Here is a 13859-nt window from a genome sequence, read left to right as displayed (position 1 = left end):
CCTTTTGAGAAAACTGCAGACAATGAATGACCAGTGATAATGTTCTGGGCTGCTGAGAGAATATTGCCATCAACACACAATCACAACCAGGTAACATCAGAGGCACTTCAACTCCAAATGAAGACAGCAATTCCACCTCAGCAGCATACCTGACTAGAGGTAATAACCTACCTCTCCCTTCAAATCTCATCAGTGAATGGAGCCATCACCCACAAACAAATCATACTTTGTAAAATCACTCTCAAACAACAGACCATATTGAGGTAATGTTTGGAAATATCAACTGAACCTATATTCTGCCTTCTGTATTCCATCCTAGTATCCATTAATCTATCAAATTTTGATGTTATATATCTAGAGATGCAGAAGTATCTTTTACAGTGAAGATGACACTGCATTAGAGTTTGGAGGTGAGAAAGGAAAATGTTCCCTGGGAGTTTTTTCTTTAAATGCTCCTCATTACAGTGAATGAAAGGACCTACTATATTATCAGCTAAATGCTACTTTAAAGGTACTAGCCCACATTTGCAAACCCACGAAAATCAAAACTGCATAAAACAGGTCCAATATGACTTCAAGTACAAGTTATAACAGTAACATACCTCACCTGTTGCTCTTTGTCTATACCATTCGACAAAAGAGAGAAAATCATCGTTTTAAAATCAATTTTCAAACCGGGTCAACCCGACCCAAAATCGAATTGCGAGCGCGGGCTAGCTACGTACATTAACTTACACATGTATCGCATGCATGTAGTACGCGCGTGGACCGGGGCTAGCGAGCGTTTTTATATGAATGCATACGGTGCATTTTCATTTATTTTTATGAAAGTAATGGACTAATTGGAACGAAAATTTTGCACAGGTGTTACTGCAATCATACCCAAACTCCATGCTAACTATGAGACCAATTGCTGCAGGTTTACAAATGTGGGCTAATATCTTTAACAAAATTAAGAAAAAGAGTGTTATATTTCTATGATGTAAACTCAAATGAAATTCTGTTGGGAAGTTATTTCACTTCTCTACACATGTCTCCACATAGTATTGCAATTAAGCCACCACTTACATTTCTTTTTTAATAGTGGGATAGATCCTTTAAGGCTATTCTCTATACAGAGAGGTTGCTTTGCATTAACTGTGCATGGTATCTGCAGAGTCAAAGCACTCTGCAACTTCTACAACATTTTTCTATGGCGACACATCATAATTTGTTCTCCAACTATCATGACAAACAGGGGAGTTGCTGTGCAAGAGATACACTAAAAAAATGAGTTTTGGCCGAGAAGACTGGACAAAAAGACTACGCAAATGAGCAAGCGCTACTGGTGGTAAATTCTGCCATAACATACTGTTTGCCTTCATCCTTCTTTCTCTGTGCAGAGCACAGTCAGTCTAGAGTATAAAAGACATGCAGATCATGTTCAGTGTTGTCGGGCCTTTAATCAATTTCATTTTGTCACTGGACCTACACTCCTTTCATACTCTTGTTTGGTGGGCTTATTTAATCCACCACTTTTTGGCTACTTATTAACTGACTGTGTGTTGTTTGTAGTCACGTCTCCCTCAAATAGCTCTTTCTTATTCACAAAATGTCTGCTAGGCGAGATTTGAATAAGCTGAAATAGATAACAATGTCATGAACAGATTTACATCAAGCATCATGATCATGATGAATGATGACACAACAACAACAGGCATGAATGAGACTTAAGAAAAAATGAAAAAAGAATGAGCATCCGATGAATTAAACAATACAACTGATGAGTGCAAGTCAGTGATGTGTACATGAAGAATGATGCTCAGAACACGCTATCTGTTCCTCTGAATATTATCTTACATATCACATCAATGTGGATATGAGTTGGGTGACTGGGGAGTGGACTTTGGGGGTAGTTGCACACACACTCTGTAAACAAACAATGATGATATGTGATTGTGTGTGGATGAATGGGGCATGTGCACTGATGAATGATGAAGTGTATAAATGATGGAAACAAGCACCAATGTGCAAAAGATCATAATAACTTGCTATGTGTATCAAGCTATCAAACATGACATCTAAACAGAAATATAGAATGTACATTACTTAATTATCAAGTTTTATGGCAGGAATATTTAATTGCCACTTGGTAAATATGAGCTTTAAGTATGGATTTACCATCTGGAAACTGGCATACACATTAAATGTACCATAAAAACTATGTACTAATCACAACTACAAGCAGAAATTCCTGTATAAATAGTAAGCTTCATTCACAAATAGAAAAAAAAAAATCAAGCAGAAATGTTCCACAATTCTGGAATAAAAAAATGGAGAAATAAAAAAATCTGATAGATTTCACAACTTGATCACTTAATTTTACCCAAAAGAAGCATCATCTCTTAGCTCTTTTTTTTTTTTTTTTTATCATCGCCCTTACACTTTCTGTCTTTATGAGCTGAGGATGCTGTTCACTTATATTTCTCACTGAAGTAAAGAGCAAGAATAATTCAAAGGGATGGTATAGTATTGGTTGAGGTAAAGATTCAACATAAATTTTTTTTTGCAAGATACTTAGAAACCACTTGATGAAATGTTAAAGAGCATACAATTCTAGAGCAATTCAATCTTTATATGATGAAAATCAGTTTGAAATGGCTGAGATGTTAAAAAACAAAGTAAAACAAAGTGATCCTAATAATAGGTGAGTCCCCCCTTTTATTAGGATTGCCCTATTTGAGATATCTCCGCCATTTAAAAACCAACTTTCATCAAATAAACTTAGAATTCCTTTTAGAATTATATGCTCTTTCATATTCATAACAGGTATTTTTTTCATTATCTCAAATATTAATCATAAAGAAACATGGGAAACCTGAACCCCATCTAAACTGAAACTGTACCATCCTTTTAACACAATATCAGAGTGATGCTGTAGTTTTTTTTTTTTTCTGAAGAAAACTATTTGTGACCATAATGGGAAACCTCACCAAATCACACTTTGTTGACAACTTACCTGGAGTATGTCAAAATAACTTGGCTTAATTCATGAACTGTACAGATATGCTGAATTCGCTGAGGACTTCACGATTAATCAACCACATTCGTCATCAAGCCACTATTAGGGAGCCTTACCTCCATCAAAACATACAAAATCTTTTACATCACCAAAAAACCCCCAAAATAACAACAAAAAACACAAAAACAACAACAACAAACTCATCAAAGAGTTTAAAAGCCACTAGAAAGATTGACTCCTTAGAAATTTAACTGCACATGATTTTTAGCGGCAGAGAAATTGACCTACTGCAAGATCTCGCAGTGAATCCAAAGTATGTATCACTTCTGTAATGCAGACATTACCAGAAGAAACGTTTGGAAAATTTCCCCAAACTCCTCTTCCCAAAAGGGCTGAAACTTAAATACTCTTTCTGTACTACTACTCTGAATTTATATTCCTTCATATGTTTGTGGATTGCAGTTATATAAATGAGTTTCAAATTATATGCTGTTACAGAGAGATGTTATGAACACCTATGAGTCTGATCTTTATGGCTACTATGATTGAATGTTTGTGAGTCACTTGCTAAAAAAAAAATAAGAAAGAAAAGAAAACATGTTTGGAAAGCACCAATCATGCTTGTCCCATTCTATTTCAATGTATGTGAGTTATGAGGGAATCCATGTACCTTTAGCACTACAGTCTCCAAAAGAATAGACGGAGACACCTCACAAATATACCCAAAAGGACGCCCTCAACAACAGTAGCCAGGCTCCTATCACCAATACAAGTACATGCATCCACTGCAATCACACCATGAACTTTTGTTGATATTTCTTTGCCTTTGGCAGCCATGATGCCTTTAATAGGATTCACAAACTGTGGCAGAGTGGCATAATATCAGGGTATGACCTTGTGAAATATTGATAATCACACCTATTAAGGGTGAGATTAATTAGATAGCTAGCAAAACCCTATTCTGATCGAAGCCGTGAAAACTCCATGAAAAATGCATGACATACACTGTACATCAGCTAATTAATGGTGATCATCAAGGTTCTGCCCTCATTCAAAACAAACACAGCAGAAACTTAAGATAATTATTTTGAAAGACTCGGTTTGGCGATGCAGGTTTTTGCTCTGAGTGGCATCTTACTCACACATCATTTCACTCAAAGCTACACCTCGTCAGCTTCCTGTTTTTTATACTGCCAGCCTTGGCGTTGTATTGAAACTAGCAAACAATGGCGTGCCATGGGGACGTGCAGACTTCTGCCTAGTTCACGTCCATAATCACAATTACGCTATTTCAATTTACACCTGACCTTGTGGAAGTTGGTTGCCAATGCCTGCGTTTTCGTATTCCATATGGTGGCAATTCCATGAATAATGCATGTTTAATTGGGCACTCTACCACGGAGTGGTATCAGTATAAGCTTGATAATGAGATGAATGCACTATCACAAGTAGTGTGTACTGGCACGCAGTTAGACACAGAGAGAACAAACAGAAGTGCACGTATTAAAGTGTTTTGTGAGAAGTCTTCCCACCATTAGTTTGATCCCAGTGAGTGAAATGAACCATGTTAGATTACCATGCTTCCAGCCAAGACCTTCAGTGAATTCAAAGCAACCAGATACAAGAAAAAAAAGGGCAAAGAATAAACATAAAAGACAGAGAGATATAGAGAGATATATTTGTGGAAGAATGAAAATGTCAATTTCCCATTACATTTCCTGACTACAAATACGGGGGGTGGGATGGACAATTAGATGGTACAGTAGGCAAAAAAATAAAATGAAATGCATTGAATGACAGGGCTACAAATGGAGCAATGTGCATACATTGCTTATTTTCTGACGAAACTTAGCACAGAAGTATAAGATACAATGTTTTGATCAAACTAAGAATGACTGATAAAACTACACTTCTGACAGTACTGTATTCAAAAGACATATTTGCATTCATCTTAATTGCTTTGAGTGACAAACTGAATGTAAACATTTTTGGAGAGAAAAACACATTTATAACACAACTTCTTCCAATTTTGGAGTTTCTTCAGCATGCCAAATTTTAAAATTATTACACATATCTCTCACAGTCTGTCACACATGATTTTTTTTTCCAGCAGCAATGATACTAAGTACCATAGTTGGAGTAACATGTACAAGCATATGAGACATCATCATTTAAAAACATTTACATTATGAATCATATGCATCAAATGATATAAATATGAGATTTGATCTACATTTCGTATAAGCATGTAATATGCATGATGGTCAATGGGTGATGGTGCAGTGTATTATGCCATCTCACATAAAGCAGGGCTCGACGCATAACAATTTTCTCTGGTAAGGCCTATTCGGGGCCACTAATATCTTTGAACTTGAAATTTTGATGGCTTGATGAAAAAAAGAAATGCAGTGTCCCCAAAATAAAAGGAAATATAAAGATTCATTATGAAATGCATCAGGTTGGTCAGGCCACCAAAAGATAGCCTTTTTAGAAATTTGGTGGCCCAACATCAACTTTCAGTGGCCCAAGGCCACAGCATCACCACTGATGTCGAGCCCTGTATAAAGCTTAGAAGAATGGTACACTTTGCTGAAATATATTGTGATAACACCAGTGGCGACACAAATGAATACAACAGAAGATGGAAGGAGAGAAGGAAAAAAAAGTGAAGGAATGAGAAAAGTAATTTCATCAATTGTCTAACTGACATACAGATAGCTATAAATGAGATGGACACACACAAAGGTGAAAATACAAATATATAACATATATGTGATATAAATAAATAGATGAAAAATATACAGATTCATGAATATAGACATATACATACGTACATACATACACACATACATACATAAAGGAGAGAAAGAGAGAGAGAGAGAGAGAGACTGAAAGGCAGACAAGAGAATGACAAAAAGAAACAGGAAGGGAGAAATAAAGAGAACACAAAATGTTGTGGGCCTCAAAAGACTTTTTCAATGCCTATGGCATAGGCTTCAAAATTTGGCAATGATAGCTGGGAACAGAAAAATGTGGTAATTAAGACAGCAAAAAAGATATATCATATATCAAATCATTGCTTTTTACAATATTTAAAAGACAAGAGACACAACAAGCACAGGATGAAGACAAGGCATAATTTATGAAGTTCCATCTCTGTGGAATAAATTATCTTTTTCTCGAGGGTGGTCTAGAAATCTCTAGGGGAGAGTTTATCAACTCACTTGTAGCACAGAATTCAGGTTTTTCAAACAACTTTTAATGAATTTTGGGCAGTTGATAAAACAAAGCTGCTTTGATTATGCGGCTAGAAAAGTGTTTCTGAAACACCCAAAAAAGTGCAATCGCAAATGCGTATTGAGTCAGAAACACAATTCTGTAGAATTGATAAACGCAGAGTCATTTTGAAATATGCTTATAGCGTGGATCTGCCCAAGCCAACCACTGCCAGCTACACATCTGTGCTCCTTGGGTCAAACTGCTCAAATGGAGCTGTGCAGTGACAAGACCTCCTAATCGCAACACGATATGAAAGGTGTTTGCAAACGCGTTATGATAGTGGGTGTTGAAACGCATTTCAAAGATGGGAAAGTTGATAAATGCAGCCAAAATGCAAAGAACAGAGCTGAAAAGCATGACACTATAAAATATTGATGGTGTTTGTGATTTCTGATGCAGCATATATATAGGAATGGAGTGCTTTGTCTAGACAGGAAATGAAAACATGTACCGTGCATGCGTTCCTTTCCAAACCAAAAATCTTACCTTGCTGAGCATTCCTGACAGCTTTGATGTAATGTTTCCTCTGCATGTCCTTAGTCTCCTGTCTCCAGTCTTCAAGCAGCTGCTGATCTCTGTCAGGGAAATGATGGTACAGGGAACAATGACTAAATATTGATCGTACCAATCTCGATCCCCCACCTTCAAGATTGAGAATTTGTTGTGATGGTCTCCTCTGTCCTTTTATTCCCAGTCCCCTTCGGTTGCATAGAACAATACCCGTTTCATACTTTTGACCCACTGCTATATATGTGCTGAGGGATGCAGCAAGGGTTGTCATATTCCTATTTTTATGTCCTATTTCTGTTTCCAAAATAATATGAGTGTTTGTGCCAACCATTCAGCAGGATTTTTAACTCCTCTTTGTTGAGAAGTTGGACGTGGTAAAGGGGAGGTAGTCAAGCTGAGGAAGTACTGTAGGTATGGTTTCCTGCTCAAGGGAGAAACAAGCTTACTTCCTCTTCTGCTCCATGACCATCTGTTTCTGCTTGAGCTGGGCCAGCTTAGCCAGACGTCGCTCCTCCGCCATCTTGGACTGAATGGGGTCCACGACCGGCTGGGCACGGTTCTTCCTCATCTTCTTCATCTTCCTCCTCCTGCTGTGCACGGCACGGGATGGGGAACAAAATGGATGAGGGCAGGCGTTCAAAGGTGAGCTCTGACAAGCCTCCTGCTGTTTCCAATACATTTTACCTACACTGACAGCTCACTTTTTGCCCCTTCATAACCAAATATTACAAACAGTTTTAGGAGGAATAAGGTCTCCTCCCTTTCATGTTACATGAAAAAGACAAAAATTTAACCACTCATTCTCTCCTTCTCTGGCGTGACATGCTTTTATGTCAACCAAAGTATGAAGAGCTGTATAGAAGTTATTCACAGCTTAAAGAAGTCACAGTGTATATGAAAAAAAAAAGATGTAGAGTGCAACCAAGTATGAATTGGAAGTGACTGTATGCTTACATAGCAGTATAATATGCTGCATTCTAATACTTCTTAGATCACTACCAGTTAGACTTCGCATACATTTTCTCAGCATACTGGTAAAATACTTAATAAAAAGAAGCAAAGGGAAAGTAAAATGAAGAGAGAAATAGAGTAGATCACAGATTGCCATCTTTCCTTGTCCAAGAATAGTACATTGTAACTTACAAAATCACCACCACCATCTATACCACTACTACTCCCACCACCATTACCATAACCAAATCCAACCACCACCACCACCACCACCACCAGTACAACTAACACCACTACCATCACCGCTACCTACCACACAAGTAGCCACATCTATCTACTATACAAAAGTGTTTAAAAAAGCAATCCATAATGCAAAAGCACTTTTGTGCCTTCCAAACAGCTTTGCCCTTACAGTTTCTTTATCATCATCATCCCTATCCAAATATATGTCTTGTAGTGGATCAAAGGGTCTAACAAACTAAAAACCCAAACACGTAATGGAATTCAAAGACTAAATGAAAAAGGCTCAAAACTGCTCTCCACCTGAGCACTAATTCTACTGGTAATCATAAACTAATGATACATTATGAGGTAACAAAAATTCATCCGTAACTTTATCTTTCCATGTCTATTGAGTCCATCCAGGATGATTTTTTTTTTTTTTTTTTTTTTTTTTTTTAAAGAATCAACAGGGATGGTAACGTTTATACTGATGTAATAGGATGACCCAAGGAAATGTCTTGATGAAAGTTGAGGCCGAACGACCAACTTATGGGGACTTTGGGGAATTGTGGCACGCAGATAAGAAAGGGAGATAAAATAAGGAAAACAACAAAAAACACTTAAAGGAGATATCCTGTTTCATAGGCTGAAAATAGACAGCAGGAAAATACCAAAAACATCGCAGAGCCATGACAAAGAAAATTTTATCTTTCTGTGCGTTGTGAGTTCCATCAGGCATGAGAATTGGTGCAGAAAGAGATGTGATAAAATGTTATACCTTGTTATAGGTGATATAGGGCTCAAGCTATTGTAAAACATAATGACGAGGACAAAAGGATATTTTTCTTGGTTACTGTCAAAATATACTCACAGTATAAATACACTTTGCAAACCAGTTACAAATTAGAAACAGTTGATATACATAATACTGTTGACATGCATTTTACATTCTAGCAGTCATTTTGATCAACCTTGGAAAAAATGAAAACACACCAATGCAAGCATATGTCATAATGTAGGAAGAAGCGAATACAAATAAACAATTAGGTAACCAACAGAATTTTTGTGTTTATATGGAAAAAAAAGTCAAAATCCCCTTTTTCTGTTACTAGTTTTCTAATGGATTTGAAGGAAGTCATTGCATTTTTCATTCTGGAAATGACAGACACTGACTATAGGTAGGCTAAAATAGTAACAAGTTCCTTACTCACTTACCAGGTGATGTGCTGGGGAATCTAATTCAATATCTCACAAAAATCATTTCAAAGAGAAGGTACAATTGCAAGTACTAGCACACATCATTATCGCAAAATGTTGGGGTTTTCTCTCAGACTTGAGTCAACCCTTGGGGAATGGTGACTTTGTAATGACAAGCATTAAAATGGGATAACACTAAAGGGGTACAATTCAGATAATTCTTGCCTGTCCTTCCCAAGCACACCGAGGGCGCCAGCCTTCTTGAAGCGGTCGTACTGCATTTGGCGGTACTCCTCGTATGTCATGTGCTTGTGGAGCGAGACCGACTTTGGTCGGGGGAACTCCAGGTCGGAAATGTTGCTCAGGCTGGAGCGGACGGACAGTCGGCTGGAGGACTGGAACGGCTGGGCATTGTGTCGGTCAGTAGCGTCCAACCGGCCGCCGTGGTCGTACTCGTTGTCGCTGCCCGACGAGTGGGAGGCAGTGTCACTCAGCTGCAAATCTTCGATTCTCAGCTCTGCTCTCGAGAATGTGCATAACATGTAAAGCATGGCCATGTTATTACTGTCATGAAAACGTTTGTTTAGCTTCACATTTTGCACAGTCATCCTTGTCAAAATAAAAACAAAATGTGACACCACTTGATAGCATGGAGGTCAATGCAGAATGGGAATCCACTTCCATAGAAACTTTTATAGCTGATCACTACAAACATCCTTGGCATGTTTCTACAAAGAAAAATTCTTTGAAGATAGTGAGGATTTTTTGCCTGTTCCTCAACATAATCTGCTCCACAATGACATGATAATGGCAAGTCAATCATTTTCAGCATAATTTCATTTTTTTTAAATCATGCAAAATGACAGCATAATCCCCAATCTATGGCGTATTTGTCAGTACATATTCACAAAACAGCTACAGTGACAGAGAATTAACTCTGGACAGAAGATCTGCGATATTGCATAACAAATTCAATGTGTCTCAATACATTCAGTGTATTTGCCACTCTTATACGATTTGCATTCGATAACAGGGGCCCCTTTCCTAAAACTTGTTATCAGTGACAACTGCCACATTTCTATGACAAATTTGCTCTTAGCCAATCAGATGCAAGGATTTCAGTAGCTTGTCACATCTGTGACAACTTGTCACTGATGAAAAGTTTTATGAAACGGGCCCCATGGATATCTTATACGATAATCACTAACTAATCTCCTAACTCCTAAGTGATGAATAGCATCATCGCATCCATGCTCAGATGCTACAGACTAAAAGAAAGCCAAGCACAAAAGAAAGAAAAAGAAAAGAAAAAGATAGTGCCCTCCTTACCTGCAGACTGCAGGCGTCTGCTTTTTATGGCCAGTGCCTCCCGCAGGTACCTGAGGATCTCTCGAACCCCCTTCTCGATGACCATGGGTGGCGGGAACTCAATGGGGTTACCCCTAAGGTTCAGGCCGGTCAGACTTTTCAGATGACCTGAAGCACACACACAAATGTGAATAGAGATCCTCATCAGATCATACTGCTTATCATGTAGTGAGAAGGAAGGTTCAGTGTAGCTCAGGGTATCTGTCAAGTCTTGGACACACTATATCTACTATTTGAATAAATGTTATTACTTGTTGATATGCAACATTATACTCGGATCACAAAAGTAACAAGCAATTTTTCAAAGTTCGCCTTGTAAGAAAGTTATTACATTTATCTCTACATATTCAATATATTTTCTTTGTATCTCACAGAAAATATACACCCTTTTGTATAGCTTTCCAAGTGTAACCTTTTGCAGAAATATGCACTTACAATTGTAAGATGTATAAATTCCATACTTCTTATTGCTTTCTACATTAACTGATGCTTTCCCTGAAAATCTAAGCAATGTACACCACAAAATGATACAAGTAGAGTAGCATAGCTATCTATATCAATTTGCATGCCTCATATAGCTGATGCAATAAGAGGAACAATGCCTAAAGTTTTCAAGTACAACACCACGCACACTGTAACTTACTTGCATAATCATGGATCAAGATGACTGTAAACTTAGCTGTACATGCTAGTCATGTACTTCAAGCTCCTTACCCATTTCTGGTGGAAGTTCTGTGATTTGATTTCCTTCAAGCAGCAGGGTCTTCAGCCATCTGAAACACATTCAGATGATCACAGTCACCATTATATAAGAGTAAAATTTACAAAATAAACTTTCCTACAGCCATTACAGACCTCCACTCTAGGAAATAATCCTGCACACATGCACAACCTGCCATTTGAAATCTGTAACCAAGCAGCAACAAATTTGACAAAGTCCCTTTTATATTTCACAATGTAAATTCTCTTTACAAAATTCCTTGTACTTTGGCTATAATGATTGAAACATACAAAAATATATTGCCCACTATGTTAACACCAGGCAATGCAAAAGCAATTACTGTTAAGGCAGGTTACTGTAAAAGCATTTGCAAACTGCTGTAGGCATTTAGTGCTTTGTGTTAACAAAAACTTTAGCACATGTTTTATTTTCTTGAATCTCGGCTCCTTGAGAAATTTGTGAAAGTTTCATGCAAGTATTTAAATTTGTGGTTTTACAGTATATTGTGCTCCATTTCCTATTATCCTTATAGGAATAACTTTTATCCAACTTAAAACCTCCTTGATTTAAGAATGAGACTGAAGAAAAAAAAAAGCGAAATATGATGTATACAGAGGAAAATGGAATGAAGACTATCAGACTAACCTGTGTCTGCCTATGGCAGTGGGCAGAATTCTGATGCTATTGTTCCTCAGGTCAAGCCATTTGACATTGGGAAGGCCTTCAAAGAGGTCATCTGGTATGGTCTGTAGGAGGTTGCCTTCCAGGTACAGGAACTGTGTTGTTGGTGGGGATGAAAAATGAGAAATAAACATCTATGTCATATGTGACAGCAAGACAGCAAGACATGAAAAAAAAACAAAAAATAAAGTGTGGTGAGACAGAAAGAGAGAGGGGGACAAAGAGGGACTCTATGAAAATATAAGATGCTAAAGGGAAATAACATAAAGACAAACTGAAAGTTATGACACCAAAGGGAAAGGTGGAGGGAAAGAAAACAAGAAAGTGATAAAAATGAAGTATGAGGGGGATGAAGAAAAAAATCAGAACAAAGCCAAAGAGGAGGAAGTGATGAAGGCAGATGACAAGAACAAAAAAGAATAAGTAAGTAGTATTAGCCAAAGGAGGTGGAGGGGGAGGAGAAAGAAGTTAAAAGAAAGAGAATATATAATGGAAGAAGAAGAAGGACCGTAGAGAAAGTGATTAAAATATAAACTTGATGGAAGAAATGATAATGAACAAAAAATTCTGGAACCCTAAATTTTTGTAGACTGCACTTGTTCATAATGCACATGAAAAAGAATTAAAAGAAATAAATAAAAGAAGACAATAACTAGACCTTTAACTACATTGTTTTATGTTCAGTATTGCACTGTACGAGGCATTAATTTTGTCCCCCTACACAACTGGCAAGCACCGTACCTCCACATGGTCCATCCCATAGAGTTGCTCAGGAACCCTCACTAGCCCTTTCCCGCTGAGATCCACCGAGATGGCTTGCACTGCACTGGCTGACTGGAGGATCATGTCCACATCTTTGCTGAGGGAGATCAGTGACTTGGAACCGCGGGCCTTTGGCCTCTCTTCGTCTTCATTCTTCTCCTCATCTTCATCCTGCGTTGTGTCATCCGTGGAAAGTCTGGCAGAGTCTACCAGCAGTCCATTCGGCTCCCCTTCATCCTCCCCTGCCATGCTGTGATGCACTTAATTATTTTCACCCTAATGCTTGCTGGAGACCTGTGTCATTCACATCACTGGAGTGCTGCTACCTGACAAAGCAATTAAAAGAGTTCAAGTGGGGTTACTACTTACCATTGAGGCATAAGCTACATTTAACATTAAAGTAACAGTACACTTTGACCATTGACAGTGTCACAAATTCACAATAATCGTACAGGACAGGGCCAGCAGTGGTGGATTGGGGGGGGGGGGGGGGGGTGTCACATCGGCTGCACACGCCTCCCTTTATTTTTTGGAAAATAAGAAATAAAATTGAAAAAAAAAAAGTAAGCATCTGCACCCCCCCCCCCCCCACTTTTCATATTTGCACCAGAAAATTGCACTGAAGCTTTTTTTCTCTCTCTCTCTCTCTTTTTACTTGTCAGGCTATGAAACCCAGAAGTGGCAGGACGAGAAACAGAAAAAAATTGTACGGGAGCCTTTTTTTTTTGTCGTTGGCACCAGAAATATACTTTGTGCCCTCCCCCCGATCTACTTACCTACTAACCGTTACATGAATTACGGTACTAACCCCGGCGCGGGGCGCTGTAACACAGTACCTAACACGTATTGGGGTCGCTGCATGCTGCGGTTACTTACCTACGTACATACATTATTATGTTACGCAGAATCAAGCGAGCGGGACTACACACCTGCTACAGACGCCTCGACAGCAAAGAGCCAATAATAGCTTACGATTGATTTATGAACGCAAATACGTTTACAAATGGGCACACGTTAATAAATCCATAGAGTAAAAAGCCCACAGATAATCAAGATACTCGTTCTGTGTATGTTATCGTAGAATATACTCACAGCATGAACAACTTTACGACTCAATGTTCAAATTTCAGTTCTTCCAGAATCGATCTAGCATAGTGTTTCCATGTT

The 13859-nt window shown here is 38.2% G+C and overlaps 1 protein-coding gene across 2 annotated transcripts in view; it reads right to left on the bottom strand.

Annotated features, from left to right (window-relative positions):
• Positions 1 to 13859, bottom strand: part of LOC140242056 (leucine-rich repeat-containing protein 27-like) — a 24288-nt gene extending 10429 nt beyond the window's left edge. The window contains exons 1-8 of one of the 2 annotated variants that reach the window (XM_072321814.1): positions 13785 to 13859; positions 12672 to 13018; positions 11895 to 12025; positions 11243 to 11301; positions 10490 to 10636; positions 9386 to 9677; positions 7237 to 7380; positions 6767 to 6855 (exon numbers count right to left, since the gene is read on the bottom strand). In XM_072321814.1, coding sequence (XP_072177915.1) covers positions 6767 to 6855; positions 7237 to 7380; positions 9386 to 9677; positions 10490 to 10636; positions 11243 to 11301; positions 11895 to 12025; positions 12672 to 12941 — 1132 coding nt within the window. In that variant the 5' untranslated portion in view covers positions 12942 to 13018; positions 13785 to 13859. The remainder of the gene's footprint in view (positions 1 to 6766; positions 6856 to 7236; positions 7381 to 9385; positions 9678 to 10489; positions 10637 to 11242; positions 11302 to 11894; positions 12026 to 12671; positions 13019 to 13784) is intronic. The other variant, XM_072321815.1, reaches the window with a different exon arrangement.

The sequence above is a fragment of the Diadema setosum genome, chromosome 18 (assembly GCF_964275005.1).
Source record: "Diadema setosum chromosome 18, eeDiaSeto1, whole genome shotgun sequence".
Taxonomy (NCBI): Eukaryota; Metazoa; Echinodermata; class Echinoidea; order Diadematoida; family Diadematidae; genus Diadema; species Diadema setosum.
The sequence above is the reverse complement of the archived record's forward strand: the minus strand, read 5'-3'. Positions and strand labels throughout refer to the sequence as shown.